Source organism: Papilio polytes, unplaced genomic scaffold, assembly GCF_000836215.1.
Source record: "Papilio polytes unplaced genomic scaffold, Ppol_1.0 DF821189.1, whole genome shotgun sequence".
NCBI classification, from domain to species: Eukaryota; Metazoa; Arthropoda; class Insecta; order Lepidoptera; family Papilionidae; genus Papilio; species Papilio polytes.
Genome location: NW_013528015.1, coordinates 57,745 through 84,043, shown reverse-complemented (window position 1 = coordinate 84,043; position 26,299 = coordinate 57,745). Strand labels below are relative to the sequence as shown.

The 26,299-nt window shown below is 35.8% G+C and overlaps 2 protein-coding genes across 6 annotated transcripts in view; one reads left to right on the top strand and one right to left on the bottom strand.

Annotated features, from left to right (window-relative positions):
* Positions 1–1,860, bottom strand: part of LOC106109559 (coiled-coil domain-containing protein 186) — a 12,636-nt gene extending 10,776 nt beyond the window's left edge. Inside the window, exon 1 of one of the 2 annotated variants that reach the window (XM_013291114.1) lies at positions 581–1,860. In XM_013291114.1, coding sequence (XP_013146568.1) covers positions 581–1,750 — 1,170 coding nt within the window. In that variant the 5' untranslated portion in view covers positions 1,751–1,860. The remainder of the gene's footprint in view (positions 1–580) is intronic. The other variant, XM_013291115.1, reaches the window with a different exon arrangement.
* Positions 1,861–2,111: 251 nt separating this feature from the next.
* LOC106109561 (kinesin-like protein KIF3A) lies at positions 2,112–26,299 on the top strand. 4 transcript variants are annotated; one of them, XM_013291121.1, is made up of 15 exons: positions 2,112–2,281; positions 2,617–2,829; positions 15,039–15,244; positions 16,178–16,308; positions 17,517–17,716; positions 18,808–19,005; positions 19,572–19,702; positions 19,861–19,913; positions 20,750–20,883; positions 21,478–21,554; positions 21,835–22,015; positions 23,068–23,172; positions 23,640–23,771; positions 24,377–24,499; positions 25,425–26,299. In XM_013291121.1, exons 1-15 carry the CDS (start codon positions 2,276–2,278, stop codon positions 25,554–25,556), a joined length of 2,022 nt encoding a protein of 673 aa, XP_013146575.1. In that variant the 5' UTR covers positions 2,112–2,275; the 3' UTR covers positions 25,557–26,299. The 4 variants fall into 4 exon arrangements, with proteins under 4 accessions (XP_013146575.1, XP_013146574.1, XP_013146571.1 ...); XM_013291120.1 differs by having other exon boundaries at positions 20,747–20,883; XM_013291117.1 differs by having other exon boundaries at positions 20,747–20,883; positions 25,422–26,298.

The window sequence follows — 26,299 nt, the reverse complement described above, 5'->3', positions numbered from 1 at the left end:
AAACTTAGCTTACTAATGAATCACTGGGTTATGATAAAGTGAATGTAAACTTCAGCAATCCAATATAAGTAATGTTAATTTTAAAATAATTCAGGTACATTACATTACAGTAAGATCTGAGTGTTTTACACAAATAGTTTAACATAGTTTAACACAAATAGTTCTGTTTTGTTTCGTTTTTTTTTTGTTTCTCCATAGATTTAGGTTTAGATTAAGTTTTCTAGTTGTGACCGAGTGTAACATTAAGTACATGTGTTTTATTTTACTTCTACTATTTTGTAAAACTGCGTGTTCTGTTTTTAGGAATCATTGAAAACCGGCGCTTCGGTGTACACCGAGCACATGCCGAATGAATTCCTTTTCATTTATTGAATAAACTGATTTCTTTCTTCTTTCTTTCTTTCTATATTTTTAGTGTTATCTACATTTTCACGCAAAGTGAGCAACAATTAGTTACAAACAAAAACACAAATTGTTCCTCTTTATTATATTAGTGTGGATAAAGATTTTTATATACAAGAATATTTTAACATTTAATTATTTGATTAAATGTAAAGGAGTTGTTGTAAATTGTACATACCACATCAAGTTTAGCCTCTAATTCTTTGAACGTCTGGTCTTTTAAATTCAACTCATCAACATGTTGTTTCACTCTCTCCCGCAGCACAACATTCTCCTTACGTTGTTCCGACAGCATTCTCTCCAAAGATTCAATTTGTAACTTCAACACATCTTTCTTCACATCCTCAGATTCCCCATTAACTTCTACCTTTGGCTCTGGATTTGATTTTATCTCTTCGTTAATTATATTTTTATCAGAAATCAATATTTCATTGCCAACAGTATTTTCAAATATGTCGTTCATAACTTTTCCATTAAGTATTGGTTTTAAATTTTTCACAGGAACCTTTTGAGATACTCGTTGTGTGTACGCGTTTTTTATGTTGCCACTAACTGACCAAAAGATTCCATGTACATTTTTAACAATACTACCCAAATCTTGGGATAAAATCTCCTTTGGTAAGCGACTGTGTTTTGTATCATGTTGATTTTCTGATATCTTCTGTGTGGCACTGATTTTAGATTTTTGATTTGTATATTCTGACAAAATTTCACCAGTGTCTATATTTGGGTTAGAATTTAGATTGTTAACTTCTGGTTCTTCTAAACTACAAACATTTTCCGCACTTTTACTATATGGTGATTTACACATTATAATGTTTTCTTGGTTTTTATTAGGCTCATTTAAGCTAACAGTTGACATTGCTAAATTTCTATGGACATTATCTAAATCTGATTTCATATACATAGAAGCATCTAATTGTTCATTTTCAGGAATGTTTGAAGTGCTTTCTGAATTATTACTAATTTTTTCTTCATCACTTTCAAAATAATTTTTATTAGATGTGAGATAGTGGTCCGTGGTTTCAGTCATTAATGGATCATCTGGATTTATGTTTTCAACCGCTTCGATGGGCGATATAGAAGCTGGAGTGAGGGAACTTTCATTTTCGGTACAGTCCGAGTTTTTGCTTTTTTCATCTTCAGAGATGGGTTTATCTGAATTTTTAAGCGGACAGACCTCCGAATCTGAAGACACGTTAGTTGTAGAGGAGCTCAGTTCTCCAGTATCTACACCCGAATCGCTATTTTCATTACTTTTTAAAATGCACTCCTTTTCTAATCCGTCGACGTCGACACTATCGATATGTACAGAATTTTGGTTGTTTTCTCTGGACATTGCTGTCATTTACATGAATAATATTCCTTAAAAAATAGTTTTTTTAGTGTTTTCCAAAAAAGCCATTAGAATATAATTTAATAAATTTTATTTTTTATGCATTAAAAATAAACATTCGCTTTGACGTTTCTCTCAAATATCAAGAACGTTACGTTCCGTTCGATAGTTTTGACGATAACATTGGATAGTTTAACGTAAACATTTACATAAGCCAAAAATATGTAAAACTTATTGAAAATATGATAAGGCGAGTATTTACATGTAGAAATGTGCGTACTTGATAGTATTCGAAGAATAATTGAAGAAAAACCAATAACACAATGCATTTCATTTGACTGGCAACTCTTTTGCTCATTCCTGGCAACATGAACGCAATACGTCACTTCAATTTCGTAAAAGAGGGAATCAGAAGCCCAGGGAAAAGTAGGTCGTCAGTATTGATTTTTACCTAATATTCGACAAACAAAGACCTAACTTGCATCGTTGGGAGCAGAATATACGTCGCAGTGTATCCGTGGAAGTTGAACGTGCAGGATGCCTGTAAGTGTTCGATCCTTCATCTTATCGCATGGTTTCCGGAAATCGTGCATGATTTCATAACCCATCATTTTCTTTTTGTGCAAACTCATTTGCATTCTCACAAGTATTTCGGAAATGTACTGGATTCTAATAGGAAATTTCGTTTTCAATTAGTATTTAGCTATTTGAAATTCATATCGAATTAATTAAAGCACACGTTGAAATTTTTTTCGCTTGTGTGAGTCATAATCCGTGTCAGGGTCATTTGACGAGTACTGCGACATGCTCCGTTGTAACTACGCATTTGAGTCTGCGACATCGAAGCGTCACTATCTGTTCGTATTTTCTGTTCCAAGGATGCGGAGTCGGTGGGTTCGACGGTTGAAAATGTCCGGGTGGTGGTTCGGGTGCGGCCGATGGACCAGCGCGAGAAGATGGAGGGCTCCTACAACTGCGTTTCGGTAGACTCTGTGAACAACACCATCGCCGTGACCAGAAGCAACGCCTCGCCGCCGGAGCCTCCGCGGATCTACGCCTACGATGCAGTTTTCGACTATGATACCAGCCAGGTAACAATTTTTTGTTCATCAATTTCTACATCTTTTGTTTCTTAAACTTATTTTTTTTGTCTTTATTCTGCCAGAACTATTCGCAATAAATGTACCATTTACTTTAAACAAAGGATTATGTTGCAAAAATTTTATCATTTTATTGTTTTAAATTATGTTCATTAAAACGAAAGATAGGGTAAAGGAAAAAACCAACTACAAGAAATTTCAGCCAACAGTTGACTAATACAGAATATTTTATCCTTGTGTACCGAGACAATGCAAATTCCATATGCAAAATTGGCATGTTCTTTCCTCAGATAAAGATCTGAGTGGCCGCCATTCTACAGACACAAGTACATTTACATTTTTATGAAGTAAGAAATTTACATTTGACAAAAAATGTACTACACTTCACTTGTAGGTAGTTAAAAGAAATAAGGCTACATACACATTTATTTATTTGAGAAAATGTTCATCCTAGAAAAATATCTGCATATGCACAATTTGTAGATACTAGGATACTTGTCAATGATTTCATAGAATAATTGCAAGCATTTGTCTACAAAAGATATACACACAACGGGTCTGTCTATTTCCCATATGAATTAAATTAAAACCTGTATTTATAATACAGCTTTTTGTGTTCAGTTTATAGTACTCTAAAGAATACCAGACCCCCAAGTAGACATTGCTCTACAATAAAACCTTTTTGCTATTGTTCTTTTTTTAAAATTAAAAAAAAATGTTCTACTTTGGGGTCTGCCTTGACTTGTATGATTTTGATAATGTTTTAATAAGGTTGGCAACATTTCTTGAAGAAAGAAGACATTGGTTCAATACGCAATTCCCTTCCGCCTTTCGTCTCGACTAACGCTGTTTCTATAAGCTTCAGTCTTGTCGAATGGTGGGTGGGCGTTGTGTACAAACATCGGAACAGAATATGAAGAAAATAAAACACTTTTTGTTTCAAACTTTTTTTAATATTTCCTTCATCATAAAAGTAAAATCTTATCTATGTACGGTTTATCAAAAAGATTTAATTATCTATGGTCTCATTTAAAATATCTATAGCGTGCAAAAATCGATTTTATACCCGCCATTACGATTCGGGCGTGGTAACAGCTCAACTGAAAGCAACATGGCGGCCGCTATGGAATGGCGGGAACACTTCTTTCAGCTTTTGCGATAGATTTATTTATTATTGAATTAAATGTTAAATATTATATCTAGTTGTTAGATGTTTATCGACTTTTATAAATGAGTTTTATTTAAGAAAAATCAAAGTTTATACAAATTTTGCCAAACATGAATATATTTTATAACATTTCGAGATCAGTTAATTGATTTTTTTTTTAATTTGTAAAATAAATTCAATATGAATCTTATTAGAATCTCATTGTAATTCATAAATTATCAACAATTTAATCATCACTTGACTGCAAAAGGAAGAAGTATTGAGGTAACGTTCCTAATGCATCTTGCCGTACGCTGAGGTCCCTCGGGACCTCGGGTTCGCTGATGCAGGGCATTAAGAGGCTGACCGCTTAATGCATCGGGAATGTTGTGCTCTATAACGACGATGAAGACTGCTGAGGAAAATTTAAAAACCATAGACAATATTTTTTTATCTTACAACATTAGCTGTTCCATAGACAATTGACAATTTAAATGAGGATGGATAACTATTAGCTGTTGTACTTGTAATTTATTGTATTATTATTTACATCGTTCCAGTCCAGCTATCGACACAATGTTTTCTATATGTATTTGATTATTGTACTATATTTCTTGTCCAATATTTGTTAATGTGTTATTTGAAATTATAAGTATATGTCACAATTTGTCTTTTATTCTATGGGAATTAGTACAGACCTGTCGGATCCATAATCCGGGATTTAGTTGAAAATATTTAGTATATGAAATAAGGATGCAAAAATGCTTTGCGATCTATAGTAACAGACAAAATCGAATCTCTTGTTAGCTGCTTATATGCACAATATTACAGTCCCCTAAAAATCACATTTTCTATGAAAACTACTCAAGTTTAACATATTTAGAATGTAGATTCTCAAATCTATACTAATATAATAAACCGTAAACACACTTTGTTGCCTAAGATGTCAACAATTGCAGTATATTTTTGAATAATTCTTTCTTAAATAAAAAGCCCTACACTTACGTTGAAATACCAGACTTAAAAGTAAATCGATTCCTAAAGTAGAACCTCGATAAGTTAAAGTTTAAGGGAAACACAAAATATTTTAAATTATAGAGGTTTTAAGTTATCAAGGGTCTATGTTATAGAGGTTTAGGGCTCTAATGGGAAAGGAACATATTATTTTTTGAAGTTATCGAGGTTTTACTGTACTAAAATAGACAAAATTTAATCAAGAATATACTTTTTATTGGGATTTATATAAATAAATATTTCCCATTTGTTATAAAAAATATTACATTCATAAACTTAATTGCGTCTGGCCGTCCGCGATAACCTCAAAAACGCATTTCCACAATGATTCATATTAAAGAAACTGGGATTATGGACAAAATAAGTAGACAGTTTTAAGAGACATCTATATTCTTCTCGCTCTTGTAACGAAATGTAACGCTTGACACTGCAATCGATAATAGCTCGATTATCGAGTCACGATCAAAGTCACATCAATGATCAATTATTCTCGTAATGTAGAATTAGATTTCATATAAACCGCCTTCGCCTTATTACAAACGTCTCTAGGGTTACCAACATTTAAAAAAGGCGAAATTAGAGAATCGGCGCCGAAAAAATTAAAGATCAGTAAGTCCAAAGTAGAAACGGTGGCAGCCCTACGTCCAAAGAATGAACCAAAATAAGATCTCGGCCTTCAAACAGATACATATGCATATATCAAATATGCAACCTCTAAAATACCTAAACAAATGACGTCACCGGCGCGGGCGCTCAAGACTGCGCTAGTTACGGAAACGCACTTCTAACTATACTTTTTTATTGGCCTACTGCAGGCAAAGGCCTTTCTATCTTACGTCCAGTAGACAATTATTTACCAATATTTAAATTAAATTGACTTTTTACTAATAATTTAAATGCGAAAGTTTTGAATTCAAATCCATACATCCATATGTATGGATGGTTGGGACCACCTAAATCAAAGATGGCTTGATGGATCTAGTTAGAATTCTGAACATAGATAAAAGTTTGAAATAAAGCATAGATTAACTCCTTTTTAATACCACAATAAGTAGCGGGCGTTAGCTAATAATATTAAATGAAAATTCATTCTCAATAGTTACTAACAAAAATGTATGAAAAAATTATGGCAGAGACCTTCTAATCCAGGAAGTCATTTTATACCACAGATGTACTGTACCGATTACGTCATCAGAATTAAGTACGAATGTATAATGTAGGCGCTTGAGTTGACACGTGGGGCAATACAGTACTCTTGTTCATGACGTGCCATTTTGTAATGAGTTTTTTCATCTAAACTTTTCAGTAAAACCTCACGGTGTTTAAGGGCGCTATTGGAATACATTTTCCAGTCTCGATTCAAAATGGCCGCCGTTAACAGCGGGCAGCTGAAAATTTTCGTCGTAGCGTTTCGTAAGCGTGCCAAGGCCGGACTCGGCGTGTCGTAATTATTTCCAAATGGCTCTCTCGACGCCGAATCTCCCGGAGTGAAAAAAAATCGTTGATTTGCCTTTGTCTAAAAAAGTGCCAATAGTACGGAAATTCTGTACTCCAAAAGTTTAACCATTACAACTTTTATGAGATGCTTTTTTTTTTAAATATTGCTGTCTGCAGTATTCTGTATGAGTGTACTTTTACAAAGACTAAACGCTTGAAAGATACTTTATCCGCGAGTAAAAAAAATCAAATATCCTAAGTTATCTTACTATCTTACTAATGTTATAAATGCGAAAGTTTAGATGGATGGATGGATGTTAGAGTTAGTAGCCTAAACTGCTTAACGGAACTCGATGAAATTTGGTATAGATGTAGATGATACTCTGGAAGAACACATAGGCTGATCACTATTGTTTTTTTTTCTTTTAATTTACGCAGACGAAGTCGCCAGCAACACCTAGTTCAATGATAATGGTAAATGAATTTTCGAAATCGTTCCAGTAGTGTTTGAGTTTATTCTATACATACAAAAATACAAATCTTTCTTCTTTCTATTATTAGAATTTTAGGTAACATTTAGTAGTTTGTTACCATATATCTCCAGAATGACTCAGCGGAACTCCTAAATCTTGGTATAGTAAACATAGTCTGTAAAAACACAAAGTTTTTTTTTTATATCCGGACAGATGAAGTCGCGGTTGACAGCCAGTTAGAGCATATTTAAAACATAAAGGAAAAAATCGTACGAAATATAACTAAAAATCATAATTCGCGTAGTCCTATCGAACATATTCAAACAAAGAGATTTATAAGCTTTTCCCGGGACTGCAGTGGCCCATTTCGAGCTGCGGGTCTGTCCTACATGTGGCTTATACTAAATATATTTATGTACGAGGAAAATTGAGGTCGATGGGCAGGGCTGGGTAACCTAGTTAGTTTAGAAAATGGGTCGATCGATGGACCCCGGGAGGAAAAGCTATTGCACTGTCGTCAGGGTGCACAAGCGCACAGCCAACGCCCTTATTCGTAATCTATATTATAAAGAAGAAATTTTTGTATGTATTGAAATAACTTAAAAACTATCGAGTAGATTTTAAAAATCCTTTCACCGTTAGAAAGGCAATTTATCTGTGAGTAACATAGGCTATGTTTTTTTTATAATTTTTTCTTTTACTTCGTCAACTTGACAAATATTCAAATACTACATCGGATGCCATACAAAATATTTAATCACAGTTATAGGAAAATTTGAACTAAAACTCTTTAAAAAATACTTATTTTAAAATACTTTTTCACACATAATTATATACCATAGCTCTTATATTTTCATTTTAAATTTCACTAAAAAGCAAATCAAAAAGGAATATGGCCGCCATGTTTCGAATTTGACATTCCTTTGTTTAATTGATATTTGCGTTGAATTAAAAGAAATATATAGGGACTTTAGAATATTAATATTACTAAATAAGTTTTATTTTGATCGAATAAACATTTTTCAAGTCGACTGTTGGTCAAAATATATTTTAATTAAAAGCTACTGTTCAAGGAGTTTTTACATGTTTTTATAAAAGGAAGAATTTAAATTATTTGAAATTAGAACACATTGTCGACGTCACCGTATTTTCTATGTCTTTTTCTGTACATATTTTACCAATACACATGTCTCCGTTAAAAAATATATTTATTTCTAAATCTCTTACGCTATACAGCTACTTTTTTAGCTTTATCAACTTCTCAACATTAACTATTCCAACACGCTTAGTTCACGCAATTTTCATAAAAGGTAGAACAAAGTTTTTCCTTCATTTTTTTATTACTACTAGCTTTCGCACGCGAATCCATTCTCGTGGAATTAAAAAATAAACAAAAGTGAGTAGCCTATTGGTACTTTCAGACTTCAGACTGTCCCTTATGTCTATGCTTTTATCGAGAACCGTTCACCAGTTAAATCTACAAACTCTAAGAAACATCCATTCAGCTAAACTTTTGCATTTATAATATCAGTAAGATTGGCCTCAATTTTAAAAACAATAACATGAGGTATACAACCTTAATTTTAATTTTTTATTAATCTATACTTTTCTGATTCTCTTGTGGAATATACCGGAATGTTCGAGAACAAAGGAAATCGAATCCAATAAGGATTGCTTTGATGAATTGAAAGCTTTGTTTTTTGCAATAGTAATAATACTTTGAGTGTGCTATTATGTATGTGTGATTTGACGAAAATTATTATGGACTAGCTGTTGCTCGCGACTTCGCCCTCGTGAAATTGAAATATAATAAAAATATAGCCCATGTAGAAAAAAATTTTTGAAATCGGCCCACCAGTTTTTAAGTTATTTTAATAAATACAAAAATAAAAATCTTTCCTCTTTATAATATTTTTATACATATAGATATCTATATGGGGTCATATGAATGTTGCGTTATTGGTAGAGAAAGTAAGAAGCTAGTTAGTAGACAAAGACCAAAGAGAGTTTTATATTGAGAGTACATTAAGAGTACATTCTCTGCTGACCCTTTATAGATCAAGATTGAGTGATTTAAGTTGAAATAATTTATCGTTTTCTTGTAATTGCGTTTCTAAGGTGTACAATAGTCTGCGGGTCGATACCAGGGGACGCTGAGAGGTCAGAGGGGGGAGGTTGCGCGCGCCACTCTTGTATGTGTAGATTATATCGATAATTTGCAGATATAGTAGTGTTGTACCGATACACGATTTTGCTGACAGGGAGCACGCCTTTGACTAAACTATCGCACGACTGTTGTGCGATTGTCTATTGTTTTAGAGTCCATTTAGTTTAGTTGCACAACTAAAAACCGAGTAGTGTGCGCACCTCCCTCACACCTCGCACATCATAGGAATCAAAGCGTGATTACACAGTTGTCCGATTACGAAAATCTTTCGCTTAAACTATGTTGTCGACTGTCATTTGTCATTTCAGTCGCCTATATTCTTAGTCACGCCATCCCTAACAAAGTCTCTCCGTCTCTTCTGTCTTTTATAACTGAATTCCGGCAATCTCATTATTGAACAACGTTTGAGAATATTTGAAAAACTGTTGCTCGCGACTTCGCCCGCGTCATTAATAAAAATATAGCCTATGTTACTCACTGATAACGCAACTTTTTAATGGTGGTAGAATTTTCAAACGGCCCAATAGTCTTTGAGTTATTTCAAAACATACAAAAATTTGCTCTTTATAGTATAGATTGAATTTAGAAAATAAGCAATGAGCTGTTTTGAATGTCAGGGATTAAATGCAGGTGCATAGTATTTAGGGCCTGTCCTGCCACTAGCTGATAGAGGCTTACATACATAAAAATGACGTCACTGTCATAAGGGAACAAAATCAGATATTTCCATCGCATATTTTACGCGTTCGATTGTTATCAGACAATTTACAATTTGGTGGGACAGGCCCTTAATGTTGAAAAATATACATTGTATATAGATTTAGCAGTAAAATATGTAATATGCGATTACAAAGTGACGCGGCATGGTTTCATGTTACAAAGTACGTACGTATTTCTAGAATCGAATGCTGTTTGCTGACCTATGCGAAGTTAGCATTGCTACCTTAGTACTAACATGTACCTTATGTTGTGTTACAATAGAGTTGCTTTTTCACTGTACTTGTTGTAGTCGTTGTATATCGTTGATGTGTGCGTTATTTGATGCCACGTGCAGTTAAGGATGTGTCCTACGTCTATCGATATCGATATTACAATAATAAAATTGCTTTTAAACATCGAGACATTTATATCGGTGTGATTGTTTAGTATCGTTTATGAATTATATTTTGTATAGTTTTTTTAGATAAAAAATTAGAGAATTTTTACAAAAATATTTAATTCTTGTGTGTTAAGTTACTTCTAAGAAAATTTGGTTATTTCGTATTAGTAATTAATTTTCTTATAGATTTTATATATTTTATATTTGCTTTCTTAGAGTGCCTTCGAGCAAAAACTATCGATATTTCGATGTTTGGTACACCACTATTCGAAATACTACACTAATATCAACACATAAAATGGAAAGACTTGCATGTTTTTAATAGGTAACATTTTTATTTACTGATTTATTGAAATAAAACTCTTTGTTATGAACATTTTATTCCGTCAACAACAGTGTTATTCAAAGTCGTTGAATCAGACCCCATGGTGTTTGCGGCTGCTCGGGTTTAGGGGAAAATTTCGAGAAGTAAACCTGAGATTTCACTAGTAGATATCATATAAATATTATAATTGCGAAAGTTTCGATGGATGGATGTTTTTTAGGCGTTTGTAGCCTAAACGGATGAACGCATCTCCATGAAATTTGGCACAGGCTTAAAGCATAGTCTGGAAGAACACATATGCTACTTTTTATCCCGGGAATAGTTACGGATCCCGTGGGATTCATTGATTTTGTTTTTTAATGTTTACTCGATCATTCTACAACGGTTCAACATATTTTATTGAAATTTAGTACAGATATAAAACAAAGTCTGGAGTACACATGGGTTAATCCCCGAGAAATGTCCGGTTCCCTAGGGATACGTAGCTTTTTGTTATTTATATAGTTCGTAGGTTTTCTAATACCACGCGGACAAAGTCGCAGGCAACAGCTAGTCTACCATAAAGTGGAAACCAGAAACATTTTAGAAGGGATCTGCGTAGAAAGAGTTTTTAAATATCTGATCTACACAAAGGGTCTTTGTGTATATTGGTTGCTATCGGCACGGCCCTTGGAGACACCGCGGCCCCGTACTTCCGGCACGAGGTCACGTGTACCCGCGAATTCAGGTCACGAAAGCCTTACAAGTTAACTTCCTCCTAACCCACGTGTTAGATTTGGTTATCCGAGATTTTGCTGTGTCGAAATACTTCGAAAATTGTAACGGTTTTTTAAGAGAATTTGTGTGACGTTTTGTTCAATGGTTTTGGTAACTAATGCTTGAAAAAGATTATTTTGTTACTAATAAAGTCGATAAAAATCACACAAAATTATAAACATTAGGTAAAACTTAGTAATGAAATTAAAAATTATTAAATTTTACATGTTTTTTTATAAATTATAGTTACTTAATAACGACTAACGGTCGCCCGCGACTCCTACCGCGTGGAAATAAAAAAAAACAAATAGCCTATGTGTACTTCCAGACTATCTTCTACATCAATGCCAAATTTCATGGAGATCTGATCAGCAATTTAGACTACAAACTCTAACAAACAAACATACATCTTTCTAAACTTTTGCATTTATAAAATTAGTCTGATTAGTTGCACATCACTAGTAATGTTTACCTGACAGCTGTCAGAGCGCAATACATTTATGACAAATCCAATTTTCTCGTAAAATGTAATAAATAGGCTGAAGTTCTATTCAACACAATACTTGAAGCCATAGAATGGCATTCTTATCCGAATGTCTGAACATTTAGCTTAGCGAAATAAAATTATTTTCATAATTACGAAGGCCTATGTCCATTAGCTGCCATATTAAGGCTGATGATCATTGTGTTTCTACTACTAGCGATGATTACGTCAGCACAGAATGAAAATAGCCTACGTTAAGCTACATATAGTCTAGCCTAGTGCTGCGTTACTTGCGCCAACATCAGTAAAAGTCCCGTCAAAATCAGTCTACATGTGTCTGAGATTAACCAGAATAAAAGTGGATTTTCAGAAGGGCAAGACTGAATTTCAAAATCTATTTTTCGTTATTATTAATAGGTTGCTTCATCCCTTAGTATCGATTTGTCAAAATATATATACATTAAGGGACTTACTAAGGACTAACCAGTTAAGTCGAGTCTAGCACTTATACGAGATACGCTAAATGAACATTTTAAACAGCAATTTCTAGTACTCGAACATACAAAATTCATATATTGTTTACTGGTACCCATGCTAATATAATAGCACTAGCTGCTGCTCGCGACTTCGTCCGCGGGAAAATAAAAAAAAAATAATAAAAAAATTATAGTCTATATTACTCACAGATAAATTACCTTTCTAACGGTGAAAGAATTTTTAAAATCGATCCAGTAGTTTTTGAGATGGGGACATAAACCAGAAAGTGTTGAGATTGAGTGTGGATGGCTACAAAGGAAGAGGAAGACCGAAGAAAGTATGGATGGATTGTGTGAAAGAAGATATGCTTAAGAAAGGAGTGAATTCAGATATGACGGCTGATAGAGATGTATGGAAGAGCAGCACATACTGTGCCGACCCTCCATAAGGGATAAGGGCAAGTGGATGATGATCCAGTAGTTTTTGAGTTATTTCAATACATATAAAAATACAAATCTTTCCCCTTTTAATATTAGTATAGATGTATGAATGTATGAAGACCACGTCAAACGAAACTTCGTGATCTGGCTACCCCTTGTTATGAGCGTCAGTGTATCATAGATTTAATAGTTGGTATTAAATGTACGTAAGTACTGAAATTCAAGATGGCCGACCTCTTTGTCTGACTACGGCATTGCAACTGCACATGCGCACATCTTTTATGTACCTAGACTGAATCAATCTTGCACACCTGCATTTATATACTAGCGAGGAACAAGGGTGTGGCACGCATATATCATATCTTACTAATGTAAATGCGAAATGTAGATGTATGTTTGTTAGAGTTTGTAGCCTAAACTGCTGAACGGATCTGGATGAAATTTGGCATAGATATAGATGATAGTCTGGAAGAATACATAGGCTTATTCCCTTTTGTTATTTTTTAATTCCACACGGAAGGAGATGCGGGCGAAAGCTAGTTACAAATACATTAATTAAATCTTAAAACAATAAGTACTTTATTCGTAAAGCCATATCTAAGGCTATATTTTTAACTAGTACTTCGCTATCTTAGTTCCCGTATAGATTAACGAAATATGCATAACAGTTTGCTTTTAAAATGTCTAGTAAATTTTGTTATGTTATTAATTTTGAGTCAACCCAACCGTGAGAGATGTACATAAAAAGATTATTTCTACTATTTTTATTTATTTTCAAACACATTGTAGTTTTTATGTATGAAAAGATTAATTTCTAAGCGAAGCAATTAAATATAAAGAAACGTAGGAAAATTCCTCGACCCAGTATTCAGTAGAGTTCTCGACCCAAAAAGAGCTCGGACGCTATTTAAATTCAGATCAAACGTTGTTGCTAACCATTTAAAAATTCCGTTATTTTATAGGATTTTTATGAACTGATATCGGAACTGGTCACTGGCGAATTCTGCAGTTTATTTGTTCAAAACTTATGAAATAATAGTAATAACTAGTTATCGTTTGATAATACTAATAGCGCCATCTCTCGGTTATTATAGTCGTTGTTTTATTGTAAAAATTATTGTACCTTGAATGTCTCCAAGATGGCGTTGTTTGACAAATTTCAATCGATTTTTATGATGTAATTTCGTTATGGCCCATTATTTATTGTATATACTGTTCTTAACCATATTGTTGTTTCTATAAAACAGAAAGTACTATTAGCTCTCTATCTGTTAACTTGTGTAAAGGCCTTAAAACTACGTATATATTTTGCCACATAGATATCAGAGTACATAACCATTGCTATATATAACGGAGAGCTATGGCGGCGGGTAGGGGGGATAGCAGTCGGGGAAGAGGAGAGGGGAGGTAATCAATAACCCTGTCCTACTGCCCTATATAGGGCTCTGATGGTAACTGCTATATACGTTCGTTATCTTTTTTATCTATCGTATTCGTTCGTAAATTTATTTGAACAGCAATAATTCATTTATTGGTCATCTTTGTTAGAAAGATAAAAAATAATGCACAAAATGTCCGTTATTTTTCTCTAGATTTTGATAGTGTACCTAGACGTCGAATTTTAAAAGTTTTTTTTTGTATCTTTTTCTTATATCCTCGGATAGTTTCTCACTGATTCTGAACTTTGTCAGTTTATAATCTGACCGATATATGGTGGAAAATTATAAATGTAATAACGTAATATTTTCAATACATATTAAATTGTTTAATAATCATACATATTTTTACATTAGCTGTTCCCGTGCGACTTCATCCGCATAAAATTATGAAAATTTTATTTTATTGTTTACATGTGTCAAATTATCAATTGCAAATGTCAAAATGACATAACGTGATGACAACCTTGATGTTGGCAGCAACTTATGGTCTCTTTCCCACATTAGGGTCTTTATGCAAAATATTTACCCCCTAAGTTTAATGGCGTGAAAATATATAGCCTAAAGCGTGACGTAAGTGTAGGGCGTTTTATTAAAAAAATGATTATTCAAAAATATGCTGTAATTGCTGACATCTTAAGCAACAAAGAAGTGTGTGTACGTATTATTGTAATAGTATAGATATAGATTATTAGTTAAAATTGGTGCTAGAGGCCAATTCCTCCCCCCCCCCCTTTTTGTAAAAAGAAAGAATGAGAACGGGACAAGAGACATATCCTTATTTCTGTGTATCCTTTCCTAAGATGATTAAAGGTAGACAACGCATCAATAAATGCCAATGTCTCTGAGCAATGCTCGTTTTCTTATTTTGGTTAATTCCGGTGGTCACTTTATTGTCTCGGGTTTGACTGCTTCTAAAGTCTTAACCTCACCCTTCTTCCTCAGATGGACATCTACGTGCAGACAGCGAGCCCCATAGTGGAGCAAGTGGTGCGCGGCTACAATGGTACCATCTTCGCTTACGGGCAGACCGGCACCGGCAAGACGTACACAATGGCGGGCTCCAACACCGCCCCAGAGCTGCGAGGAATCATACCGAACTCGTTCGCACACATCTTCAGTCATATCGCCAAAGCGAAGGATGATGAGAAGTGAGTTTCGATTTATCTTCATTTGAATAAGTAGCTGTCGACCGCGATTCCGTCCGCGTGGAATAAAGCAAAAGTACCCTATGTTTTCTTCTAGACTATTCTCTATATCTGTGCCAAATTTTATCGAGATCTGTTCAGCAGTTTAGGCAAAAAAATATTAGTACGATTAGTAAAATAATGTCACTAATATTCTAACATTAATATAGACAATGACAAAGTAAATCCAAGATCCAAGATGGCTGTCGCAAGGACGGCCATCTTAGTTTGACCGATAACGTACTCACTCAATAAGTGTGTTATTTACTAACCAATTTTTTTTGACCAAGTAGAAACTACATTTTAAACTTTTTTATTGTTGCTTAAAAGGACAATTTATAGATTCTTCTTAACTTCCATGGGTATTGTTAACGGTTTGGCTATGGAGAAATCTACCTCACTACACGGTCGAAATAAGTACAAATAACTATAAATTACTTCAAAATACTACAATGCCTAAAATCACAATAGATAACATAAAAAATACCTCTCAGTTTTTTCATTAAAAATATTGCAACATGTAATAAGAATGCCCATTGGTATAAAAAAAGGTTTTATACAATTTCGAGAATGTTGCTTCATATTTGTATTCAACGAGCTAAAAACTTGCCTCGTGTAAATGGTTGTTTAATAGTAGAAACCAATAAAACTACTATAATAGTGAAAAAAGTTCAGGCAACAAGGAGAACGTTAGTTATGAGTATGGAGGTACACCGGTAGAGGTAGACATAGAAAGAGATGGATGGATTGCGTAAAACGTGACATGATCAAGGGAGTGATGACTGAGATGACATATGACAGAGTTACGTGGAGGACAAAAACCTGTTGCGTCACTACGGGAGTAGGATAAGGAGGATGATGAATCATTGATTTATTGTTCCCATTATATTATTCCAGGTTCCTAGTATGCGTGACATACTTGGAGATCTACAACGAGGAAGTACGTGACCTGCTCGGGAACAACCCGCACCAGAGCCTCGAGGTCAAGGAGCGCCCTGACATCGGCGTCTTCGTTAAAGACCTCACTGGTAATTACCACTCCAAATAACTACAGCCACAGATAATACTCAGTTTTCAATTACTTGTTAGTAGACTTCTCTTATTTCTTCATCACCAGCACTCTATATTTCCCCACTGAAGGGATTGTAGCCTTCCCTAAGTTAGGAGTGACTAGGCCTTAGTCAACTACGTTGTACTACGGATTGACTTCACACATATCTGTGAATTTCTTCTCAGATCACTATGTTTTCCTTTATCGTAAGAACATAGGGTATTTTATGTACATACGAGATTCGGAAATCTCGATGGTACATGACGAGATTCGAACCCAAGACCCGTAGATTACATGTCAAGTGCTTAAACCCCAGAACCACCGACGCTCTCTTCTGACTTAACACCTATTGTTAACATTGGAAATTATGGGAAAATAAATTGGATTTGATACAGGAGACTTACGGATAGTGAAAATATCTTTCTACGTGTCCCGTCTTCTGTTATTTTAAGGCGACACAGCTACAAATGCAGTTCTATCTTGCCAGTAGTCTCTTCTATATTTTGTTCGTTTTACAATAGTTGTAAAAATAAATTCAACAGTGGTAGAGTCCGCTTTAACATCTTAGCACGAATGGGTCGGCTCGCCCGGTGCAATACCACGACCACACAGAAAACAGGCATGAAGTGGAAGCAATTCCGCGTTTCGTCTAATGAGTGTGGTGCCGGAAGCCCGATTTTAGTCCCTTTCCCGTTCCACCTTTTTCTTACAAGAAAAGGGTTGGATGGGAGAGCGGACGGTGGAGGAGACGCATAGGAAGGGGAAATATCCTCTCTATGTGCGTCTCTTCCTCCGTAGATTTAGAGTAGGCAACGTATCTGCAATTGCGGATGTCTATGGGCAACAGTCGCTTCGCCATTTCCGCGGATTTAGGTGGCCGCTTGCTCGTTTGCCACCACATTGTATAAAAAAATAATAATAATTTATCATCAGACAGCATAACACAGAATGCTGACATCCGCCTTCTCCTGTGTTCCTCATGTCCTGTGTTCAACATAAACCTTTGTCCCTTAGTATTTTCTGCTCTTCCATTTTTACCAGCCGTCATATTTGAATCGAGTCCCTTAAGCAAATCCTCTATCACATAATCCATTCTTCAGTCTTCCTCTACATGTGTAGCCGTCCACATTCAATCTTAACACTTTCTGGTTTATGTGTTCACTGATATTCCTGTCTGTATTTCAGGGTACGTGGTGCACAATGCCGACGAGTTAGAGAAGATAATGTCAGTGGGCAATAAGAATCGTCATATCGGCGCGACCGCAATGAATATTGAAAGTTCCCGTTCACATGCGATATTCTCTATTACCGTGGAGAGCAGTAAGAAGGGCAGTGATGGAAAAACGCATGTCAAGATGGGCAAACTGCATCTTGTCGATTTAGCGGTAATTGTCACATATCTATACTATTATAATAAAGCGTAAAAACACACTTCTTTGTTGCCTAAGATGTCAGCAATCACAGCATATTTTTGAATAATGCTTTATTTTATAAAAAGCCCTACACGTTACGTGTACTTACGTCACACTTTAGACTATACATTTTCACGCTATTAAACTTAGGGGGTAAATATTTTGGATAAGAACCTTAATGTGAGAAAGAGACCATAAGTTGCTGCCAACATCAAGAAAGTAAGATTGTCAAGGTTTGTCATGTCATGTCATTTTGACATTTGCTATTGATACTTTGACAAATGTAAACAATAAAGTAAAGTTTTGATAATTACACGCGGATGAAGCCGCAACCAACAGCTAGTATAGTATACTTTGTTTATTGTACACTAGCTTTCGCCCGCGACTCCATCCGCGTTGAATTTAAAAAAAAAAACAAAAGTGAATAGCCTATGTGTTCTTCCAGATCCTCTACGTCTGTGACAAATTTCATCGAGACCTGTTCAGCCGTTTAGGATACAAATTCTAACAAAAATCCATCCATCCATACAAAACTTTCGTATTTATAATATTAGTAAGATAAGATTTTGTTTATTGTAAACTTCATTTATCGTTCATAGCGTTTATTGTACATTTCGTTTATCGCTAGTGGAATCTAAAATTATGTTAAAATAATTAAAACTAGGTTCCTGTAGTTGGATTTTGTATCAAGAGATTTATTCAAATATAGCCTATGATACTCTCATAAATAACCTTTCTAACAGTGAAAGAATTTTTAAAATCGACCCAGTAGATTTTACGTGAATCGAATACATACAAAAATTATTTTTTTTATAATACTAGCTTTGATCCACGACTCCGTTCACGTGGAATGAAAAAAAACAAAAGTGAGTAGCCGAAAAGAGTAGTAGTAAAGTGTTCTACTCTCTACGCCTGTGCCAAATTTCATCGAAATCCGTTGAGCAGTTTAGGCTACAAACTCTAACAAACATCCATCCATCTAAACTTCGCATTTGTAATATTAGTATGAAGTATGATTAGTGGAAATATACATTTTTGTTGATTTTTCTATATCAATTTTCCAGGGCTCTGAGCGTCAGAGTAAGACGCAGGCGACCGGCACTCGGCTGAAGGAGGCCAGTAAGATCAACCAGTCGCTGTCGGTGTTGGGCAACGTCATCTCCGCGCTGGTGGACGGCAAGTCCACGCACATCCCCTACCGGAACTCCAAGCTCACTCGACTGCTGCAGGACTCGCTTGGAGGAAACTCCAAGACTGTTATGGTAAGAGAACGCACCAAATTTATATAAAAAAGTGTTTAAAACAATTTATGTGTTCATTTTATGTTCTCTAGTTTTTTATTTCAAGGTTAGGTTTTAGGTTACTTAGAATCAGACTCAACAAATCCTAAATTGTCCTATAGCAAATCAACGTAAAATGCGGTGAAAATATCCGATTTTGTTACTTTATCTGACAGTGACGTCATTTTAAGCTTATCTAAGCCTTTATCAGCCAGTGGTGGGAGAAACCCTTAGTTTTGTGTTAATGTGTTCTTCTAGACAATTAGTCGGTGTCAGTCAATGTATTCATTACTTAAACGTCACAATACTTTCAATTGTAAATGTAGAGAGCCTTACGTAGAAATATCACTGCATACCTTGGCTGACATCGACTTCAAAGTAATAATAATTGTACAATATAGACATAACAGCAACAATAAGGAAGGTTTACTATTTTCAAGGGATTATTTCGTTACTTTTTAGTGTATTGTTTTTTTGAGAACATTTCGTTTGGAAGTCGGTTTTGTTTTTCAAATTCCAAGCTAGTAAATAATAAATAAATGTTTCAGATAGCAACAATCGGTCCAGCGGAGTCGAACTACGTGGAAACAATCAGTACTCTACGATACGCGAACCGCGCCAAGAACATTGAGAACAAGACGCACGTTAACAGCGAGCCCGGAGACGCACTACTCACCAGGTATACTAAATACTAATATAGTAAAGAGAAAAGATTTGTATTTTTGTATGTATTGAAGTAACTCATTCAAAAACTACTTGGACGATTTTAAAAATTCTTTCACCATTAACAAGTAACGTTATCACAGGAACATAGATTAATATTTTGCTATTTTCTAGATTCCAACAAGAAATCGATCAACTCAAAAAACAACTGGAAGAGACTGCTAACGGTAAGATAACTGCAATATTTTAGAATTAACTAGTTATCTCCCGCGACTTGAAATAAATAAATTCTTATCGACATTAAAAAAATACTAGTAAAAAATTGACATTATATAATATTAAATTTTGCCTAAAACTCCGTCTCCGCGGAAATAAAACGAAAATTACTAGCTCATTTGCCTTTCCAGACAATGTTGTACATCTGTGTCACATTTCATCAAGATCTATTCAGCAGTTACAAAATACTTTCTAACATCCATCCATCTTAACGTTCGGATTTATAATAGTAAGAACAGAGATCACTAATATAAATCCAAAAGTTTGAATGGATGTTTATTACAGTTTGTAATCGAAAATGCTTCACGGGTCTCGATGAAATTTGGTGTAAATGTAGAACAGTCTGGAAGAACATATAGGGTACTTCTTCTTCTTAAAGTGCTATCTTCTTCCGAAATTCGGCGATCATTAGGGCGACTTTCGTTCTTGACACCGCGGCTCTGAAATAAACGGGTGCACTTTCCATACCACTGGCGTAGGTTTTTGAGCCAGGACGTTCTTCTTCGACCTACACTTCGCTTTTCTTGGATCTTGCCTTGTACAATGAGCAGCAGTAGTTCGTATTTGGCATTTCGCTTTATGTGGCCTTCTTTTCTTAACTGTATATATCACTTCTGTCTTTTTCTTCATGCGCTCTAACACGGTTACATTTTTAATTTTGTCTCTCCAGGGTATAGGGTACTGTTTATTTGTAAATCCAAGCGGATGGAGTCGACAGCTAAAGTTAGTGTGAAATAGTTAAGGTATTTAAAACATTTCTAGAAAGTTCTTGTCTTAATATTAGTAGAAATGGAAGAAGAGGAGGAAGAGGATGAGTGCGGGGAGGAGGAGCTGAGTGACGACACCCTTACCGACCCTGAGCTGGACTGCCTCGACCCTGAGGATAGGAAGATACAACGAAACATCAGGAGAGAGGAGAAGGTACGTATTTTACTATCTATACTATTATAATAAAGCGTAAACACACACTTCTTTGTTGCCTAAGATGTCAGCAATAATTTAATAAAAAGCCCTATACTTGCGTCACGCTTTAGGCTATATATTTTAACGCCATTGAACATAGGGGGTAAATATTTTGGATAAAACCCTAATGTGGGAAAGAGACCATAAGTTGCTGCCAACATCAAGGAAGCAAGATTGTCATCATGTCAAGTCATTTTGACATTTGTAATTGATAATTTGACAAATGTAAACAACAAAATAAAATTTTCATATTTTCATGCGGATGAAGTCGCACGGGAGCAGCTAGTAACTAAAACAAATGTTTCTATAACTAATGTGACTACTGACTTTTGCCCGCGACTTTGTCTTACTTTCTTACTTGTCTGATTACATCCATAAAAACTATATACATAAAACTAAATAAGAAGAATTACCAACTATTGATTAAAATGTTCTTTAAGAAAAAAAAAACAGAAAAATAAATAGATACATTGTTTTAATGCTTGTTTATCTGTAAGTAAATAATGGCTTTGTTATTATTATTATTATTAATTAAAATGTATACAATTACAGGCCAAAGTAAATAGAGAGAAGGCGCACCAGGCGCGGAAAGTTCTGGAAGAGAAGAAAGCTGAACTGCAAAAGACTAAGTAAGTTGTCACTTATATGAAAATATATCATCTAACTAATATAATAAATGCGAAAATTTAGATGGATGGATGGATGGATGTTTGTTAGAGTTTGTAGCATAAACGGCTGAACGGATCTCGATGAAATTTGGCATAGACGTAGAGGATAGTCTGGAAGAAAACATAGGCTATTTACTTTTGTTATTTTTAATTCCACGCGAACAGAGTCGCGGGCGAAAGCTAGTTTGGAATAATTAAATAAAACCATTAGATTTTTTATCAGTGTCTTGTTTTGCTTTAGGAAGCAACAAGAGGAGCTGAAAGAGAAGTTGCAGCGCTTGGAGTGTAAAGTGCTGGTGGGAGGAGAGAACTTGCTGGACAAGGCGGACGCCCAGCGCCAGCTGCTGGAGCAGGCCGCTAAGGAGCTGGAGCAGCGCACCCTCAACGAGCTGAGGCTGCAGGAGGACTTGCAGAAGAAGGAGGTGAGACACTTTGAAACTCTTACCAGACAATATACTCTGTGTAAGGGACACACAAAGGTCAGCGAATTTAGTGACTTCGCTATTTTGACGAATTCAGATATCTCATTTGATTTATATAATAAAACTGACCTTGCAAACCTACTATCACTTATATATATACTAACTTTTGCCTCCGACTCCGTCCGCGACAAATTAAAAAATCCAAAAGTACTTGAGTTCTTTCAGACTATTCTCTGTATCTATGCCAAATTTCATAGAGATCTGTTCAGCAGTTAGGCTACAAACTATAACAAACATCCATCTAAATTTTCGCCTTTGTAATATTAATAATACTAATAATAAAAGCTATTAAAATATTTGGATTTGGCTCACGAGATTACCGCCATGTGGCGTATGAAATCGACTACCATTATTCCGATAGTCGTTTCGGCACACGGGCTGATAGCGAAGAGCTTCGACCAACACCTCAAGAAGCTCTGGCTAGACAGTTGGATTAAGGGCCCGATTCAAAAGGCGGTTATTTTAGAAACCGCACGACTAGTGAGGAGGTTCCTGTCTCTGCCCTGACCACTGGTTGCTTGAGTCATCGGATTCCGCAGCCGGTGGACTTACTATTTTTTTATATAATATGTTTTATTTTGTTATTTTTCTAAGAAAATCATGTGAAATGTATTATATATAAAAATAAGAGAATAAAGATATGAAGATACTAATAATAATATTACAAAGAGCAACGATTTATATTTTTTTTGTGTACTAAAATAACTTAAAAATTACTGGGCCAATTTCAAAAATGCAAAGGATGGATGTTTGTTAGAGTTTGTAGCCTAAACGGCTGTACGAATTTCAATGAAATTTGGTACAGATGTAGAGAATACTCTGGAAGAACACATAGGCTACTTACTTTGTTTTTTTTTTAATTTATCGCGGACGGAATAGCGAGCAAAAGCTAGTAGGATATATTTTAAAATTTCGCGTGTAGGACGACGCGAGCAACAGGCTATAGTATAATGATGTTTTAGAACAAGAATTAGATATATGGTTTGTGCCAGGCGGAGCGGCTGGACCTGGAGGAGCGCTACTCCAGCCTGCAGGAGGAGAACGCAGCCAAGACGAGGAAGCTGAAGCGAGCTGTGCAGCTGCTCAACTCCGCTAAGGTACTTCAGCTCGCTGTATTTCCCAAATTACATCAGAGACGACCCTTAAATTCATGATTTTTTTCGTTTTAAATACCATAAATTGAAACTGGTAGTATTTTTTTTAATATTAGTTGACTTTTGTTAATCTTACTAACATTATAAATGCGAAAGTTTAGATGGATGGATGGATGTTTGTTAGAGTTTGTAGCCTATACGGCTGAACGCATAACGATTAAATTTAGCATAGATGTAGAGCATAGTCTGGAAGACCAGATAGGCTACTTGCATTTTTTTTTAATTCCGCGCGGACGGAGTCGCAGGCGAAAGCTAGTGGTTTATATTTGTTGAATTATATTATACGTCCCCATGAGTCGTTATCAGCAACGCAAATACATCATCTTCCCGAAATCTGTAATTTCCCTTAATATTACAAACAGACAGTCCAATTGTATTATATGTATAGACGAGTACAATGTCACTTGCAGGCGGAGCTGGCGGACCAGCAGCGCGAGCAGCAGCGCGAGATGGAGGGCATCCTGGACGGCGTGCGCGCGCTGCGCCGCGAGATACAGCTCGCGGACCTCGTGCTGGACTCCTACATACCCAAGGAGTACCAGGTTTGTTTTGTTTTTTTTGTGACTGAATGGCCACTGTTTGCCTTGAGATTCGCCGGCCTTGAGGTGGCCGAGCGCAGATAGCGCTTAGTCTAAACCTCGTTTATGAGTAACTAGGCTCGAGGGCTCCCTCAGGAGCCTCGGCTCGGACCGTTACCTCATTATTATTACCGGATTGAGAGGCCACCGAGCTCTTAGATCGCTTCGGAGTGACTAAGCACAAGGGCTTCAAGTACCAGGTACCATTCGTCTCGAATGTATTGTACGTTCAAAGTGTCGGTGGCTCAGTGCTTTAAGCACTTGACTTGTAGTCTACAAGTCTTGGGTTCGAATTCCGCTGTACCAATGTGATTTTCCATTTTTCGAATTTTTTATTCATAATTTACCCAACGTTTTTTTTATTTTTGTATGTATTTGATTTACGTAAATACTATTGGGCTGATTTTAAAATTTTTTTCACCATTGGAAAGGTAATTTATCTGTGAGTAACATAATCTATATTTTGTATTATTTTTATAATTCCACGCGGGCGAAATCGCGTGCAACCGCTAGTAAAAAATACATATAAAATTGAGAACCTGCTTAAAGATAAAACTATTTATTTCCAGGCGTTGATCGACAAATACGTTCACTGGAACGAGCAGCTCGGCGAGTGGCAGGTGAAGTGCGTCGCCTACACCGGCAACAACATGAGCGCGCCGCACCAGCGCCCGCAGCGCGCGCACAAGCACGTAAGTCACTGTACACTGCACAACAGTATACACTGTGCGCGACTGTACACAACACACCACAGTATATATTGTACGCGACTGTACACAACACACCATAGTACATGTTGTGCTCAACTGCACACTACACGTGACCGTATATTGTGCCGGACTGTACACATAACGTATGTTAATGTGTTCTGTGCTCGACTGTACACAACACACCAAAGTACATATTGTGCGCAGCTGTACACAACACGTGACCGTACATTGTGCCGGACTGTACACATAACGCGTGTTTATGTGCTCTGTGCTCGATTGCACGCGACACACCAACGTATATATTGTGCGCAACTGTACACGTAACGCTTGTTAGTGTGATCTATGCTCGACAGTACTCAACACACTTGAGCTCACACTTATGTTGTGCCGGACTGTACATATAACACTTGTTAGTGTGCTCTGTGCACGTATGTACGCGACATACGTGAGCCTACACTTGCATTGTGTCGGACTGTACACGTAACACGCGTTAGTGTTCTCTGAGCTAGACTGTACACAACACACTTGAGCTTACATTGTGCTTAACTGTACACAACGCTAAAGCGTACACTTTGAACATCATACGTAAATATACATTGTGTACGACTGTACATACGATAACTGAATACCACGTAAATACACTGTACGAGAATGTTCACATACAAAGTTACATGATCATATCATAATGCGCTGTTCACACTCGGCCAGTACAGTTGGGTAGTTGCGGCGGCCAGTCATTGATTTTATGGTCTCACTGACGCCATTTATCGTTCAAACTGTGCCGGTTTTGTTAGTCCAGTTATTGAACGCTACTTACTGTACTGACCAAGTGTGATCCGCACATAAAGCAATGTACGCTTGTGTACACGAGTGAGTTTTAAAAATCCTTATGAAATACCTGTAGCAGGTGGAACCGCCAGATCTATCAGACCGCTACCTGTCGTACTCGAGTGCGAGCTCTCGGCCCGGCACCCGGCTGGCGCGCCCGCACTCCGCCGTGCCCAGGCCGCACTCCGCCGCGCTGCGCCAGAGACAATGAACATACTCTATGATACTCTTAATCTATGAAAAATAGATTACTTTTTATCGCATTCAATAATAGAAGCTTGATTACTACCGACTTTGTAGAAGTTGGTAGATTAAACAAAAAAGTATTTATGCTTATTCAAAGATAAGTAGACTTTGACTTCTGAATTTATTTGAAAAAGAGATTTTTATTATTTTGTCTTGATTGCGTGTATTTTAGTAAATTCGTTTTACTTTTCATGTCTTTGTCTGTAACACTACTCGTAATAAATAACCAAAATAATTTTCGGAGTTTATTTAATTCTATTGCCAGCTTTAAAAATAATGTTATTTGCGATTATTCTAATAAAATTGCATCTACAAGTTGGCGGCAAAATGATTCTCATTTTATGGATATTATACTAGTCACATTCCAATGAGTATTTTCCAATAGATGTAACTGTCAGTATTAATATTTTTTTTTTACTCTTAACCAGTGATTTTTAAAATAATCCATTAAACCCGTTTAGGATCCAAGGGATCCCGGCAGCAGTGATAAGCGGGAAAAAAAGTTAAGGGTTTTTTCTTTTTGGCTTTCACACCCAAGTGTATTTAGCCACAAGGAAAAAATTGGGAATCTCTGGTCTAAAATTAAATGAAAGTGATAAAATATTTTTATTTTTAATTATGTTACCATGACTTCATTTTACGTTCGTGTTGTGTCTAAATTGCTTTTTTTATTTTTTTTGTGATATTTAGTTTTAATGCAGTATTGCT